At 39.0% G+C, this 3,466-nt stretch overlaps 1 protein-coding gene across 1 annotated transcript; it reads right to left on the bottom strand.

The window, feature by feature from the left end:
• Positions 1 to 384: 384 nt before the first annotated feature.
• On the bottom strand, positions 385 to 2,154 carry LOC149161582 (uncharacterized). The gene has a single exon (XM_089435537.1). The coding sequence runs from the start codon at positions 1,917 to 1,919 to the stop codon at positions 1,017 to 1,019; it is 903 nt and encodes a 300-aa protein (XP_089291663.1). The 5' UTR covers positions 1,920 to 2,154; the 3' UTR covers positions 385 to 1,016.
• Between the last annotated feature and the right edge of the window lie 1,312 nt (positions 2,155 to 3,466).

Genomic DNA, 3,466 nt, shown 5'->3' with positions numbered 1-3,466 from the left:
CGTCTACTTGTAAATATGGTTATTGCAAATTAAATTAGTAATATTTTTATATTGCATGGAAATGATAAGGTCATCAAATTTATCATTTCCATGTATCCCAATTTCCTTCAAATACAAGTAGATTATAAATATTAATACCATTCAATAACAATTATCCCTAAAATTGTCTAACTACTTTTGATGTACAAGAGGTCTATATTTCATACTTGATGACCCATGTAATTTTTTTAATTTTATTTTTTTCCAATTTATTCACCATTAGTCATTTCAAATATCTTAAATTTTCTATAAAAGTTATAAATCATCTTATCATTATAAATATTATACACATTAAAAATAATTATTTTTACTAAGCTACAATTAAAAATAATAACCATCCTTGTTATCAATTTACAATAATAACCATCCCCGTTATCAATTTACAATAACAACCATCCACAACTCGCTAAAAGAAAAATCTCCCGACCGTTGCTGACGGAATTGAAACGAAAATGAAAATAAACGGTGAAATCAATTTCCGTCAACAATGTTCGCCTTACTTGGCACACTGGAGGTCAGGAAAGTTGCGCTAACAGTGCGTCTGCGATTGTGGTTGTCCCTCGGTGATATTGCAGAGCATCACAGAGCATCAGGGAAGACCCTCCCTCTCTGCCTCTGCTCAACATTCTCTTCAGTGAATGGAGCGCAGTCTACGCTCGTGGAGGGCCCTTCGTCCACGGCGGTTTTGGTTCTTGAGAGCTCGATTCGCCCTGTTTGAATCCTGGCGGATGCGGATTTCTCTATTACCTGGAGAAATCAATTCTACGTTAATGGAAATCTCATCTGTGTCATTATTCCCTAACCTCTGTTTCGGCTCAGCGCCCGTTCTGCAAATCGGGCAAGTTGAATGCGAACGGTAATTGACCGAAAAATGAACCAAAATGAAAAGCGTCTTCGAAATTAATTTCTGTCGACAGAGTTCGCGTTAATTGCTGGAACCGGACGTTGGGAAAGTTAGACTATCAGTGCGCCTACGATTATGATTGCCCTTCGGATTCGATCCCGTGATCTCGCGGAGCATCGGGGAAGACCCTCCCCTCTCTGCCTCTGCTCAGAATTCTCTTCAGTGAATGCAGAGCAGTTCTTGAGGACTGCGATCCACTGTGCAAGCACACTTGTTTCTCGCTTTCAGGCCTCCCGGCCACATCAATGGCGGTTTCCGGCATGGAGGAGATTCCGCTGGTGGACGGCCCTTCGTCCACAGCACTTTTCGGTTCTTGAGAGCTCGTTTCCCCTTGTTCGAGACCTGGGCCGATGCGGATTTCTCTATTACCTGAAGAAATCACTTCTATTGTAATTGAAATCTCATCTGTATTATTATTACCTGCCCTCTGTTTCGGCTGAGCGCCCGTTCTGCAAATCGGGCAGGTCGAATGTGAACGAAACCACATGTCGATGCATTCTACGTGAAAGCTGTGTTTGCAATTGGGCAGAAGCCGGGCTTTCTCGTTCTCCTCGAATTCCGACAGACAGACTGCGCATTCGAGCGCGTCTTTGAAGCTCTGCGTTTTGTACTCGAAGACGGGCAGAGATTCGATGACGCGCGCATCCAAACCCACGTTGAGGAGGCTCAAGGGATCCTCTCGCGCGAAGGAAAATCCACGGCGCCAAGAGATGTTGCTACGTCGAGACAGAGAGATTTCACGGTACTCCCTGCGACGCAAACCGGCGTAGATGCAGATCACGAAGAGGAACAAAATGAAGGAAAAGAGAACTACGAAAGAGCCTAGCATGAAGATCCCGTTCATAGCATTTTGCTGATTGTTGTCGGATGCCATTCGATTGCCGCCGAGTCCGTAAGGCGGATACAGGGCTCCGTACTTATGGTCGACATCGGGGGGCGGCACGCTGCCATTGTGATTCGTGGTGTGAGAGGCCATGGCTGGCGCTGAATCTATCTCAGATGCCCTTGGCGTCAAAACCCTCTCACATTCCGAAGATCATGGTTGCAGAAGCAGAGTATTTCAAGAAAAAAAACAAGCTGAGAAGGCCTCAAATTAAAGAGCTGAATTGGGGATTAAGGAATGAAATAGAGGCTGAATCGTCTAAATATGAAATGGGTGAATGATTGAATGAATGCAGATTGATCAGAATCTGAAGAGGAACTTTGTGTGTGAAAAACGGCAGACACGGATGAGGAGTTTGAATTCTCCTTCAGACTCCTTATCACGATGCTTCGTCTTCGTCGACTTCATGAATGTCTGGGGCCGTGTGTGTGAGGGTTTCTTGACTTTTCACAGGCCGTATGTCTGAGGGTTTCGTAGCGCTGCAGAGTGCGGTCATTGACCACGCAACTTCTGGGAGGCTCGCTTATGACTGATGTGAACAGAATCCCTGAGTCAGGAAGGCTGCCAAGCTGAAACATTTGACTGCATAGATTCTAAACTCAGGTTGAATATAACTGCTCCTGCATTTTAGGCTCGCTCATCTGCAGCAATTTGACCAACCAGTGTGGCTGAGCTGGCTCTAAAGGTTTACCATAATTTTTTAAATAATTTAAATAATTCAGAAATGACATAATAAAATTACTCCTCACTTAAGCCTTTTTATGAAAGTACTACATGGTTTCTTTGAAATATAAAATCAAAATTAATATAATATCATTTGTTTAAACATATTTTAATATATTGTTAGTCACAATGGTTTGGTAAACTATTCGATTTCTGATGTGATTTGGTGAACCATTCGTTTTTTATGTGAGATTTTTTTTGAAATTACATAAATTTTTTTATAAATTTTTATTTTAATTAAAAAAAAATAATATAAACAATTTCTTTTGAATTTTTAAAAAATTTGTAAAAAAATTAATTAAAAAATAAAAATTTAAAAATTTAAAATCATTGTATTTATATCAGTTTAGATTCATTTAAATTTTGATAGGGGATGGAGATATGTTCAAAAATCTAGTTAGTCTAGGGGTAGTCATGTGGCCTAGGTCAAGTGTTATCCCTAAGTAACTTTGATAGATTAGATGCCACTAGGTCGAGGCTCCTCAAGCTACACATCAAGCCTAGAGAATTTACATACAACTTGACCAAAAAAAATTGTAACGAAATCTCATATTACAAATAAATTTAAACAATGGAAAAAAATGTAAAAAATAAATTCAGTTCAAGAAAATGAAAACATGGTTGGAAATGATTTTTGAATAGACTAGATCAATTGTTTTATTGAAAGCATATTGGACATATTCATAAACACACATTATAGTAAAGTTTATTCTTCACCTTCCATAAAAAAAAATTAAAGTATATCGAAACAAACTTCATGCTTCACCTTAATCAAACAAAGTTAAAACAAAGTTAAATTATATCGAAGCAAACTTCATTCTTCATGAGCAAAGTGAGAAAATCCCGATGATTGTTGCAAGTATAATGGAATTGTATGCTTTAAATAGGCTACATTACTAAAGAATATCATGGGAAAA

Source organism: Pinus tabuliformis, chromosome 5_2, assembly GCF_031772625.1.
Source record: "Pinus tabuliformis cultivar Carrire ecotype Pingquan chromosome 5_2, CPIR1, whole genome shotgun sequence".
Taxonomy (NCBI): domain Eukaryota; kingdom Viridiplantae; phylum Streptophyta; class Pinopsida; order Pinales; family Pinaceae; genus Pinus; species Pinus tabuliformis.
Note: the sequence above shows the minus strand (reverse complement) of the source record. Positions and strands in the feature narration are given on the sequence as shown.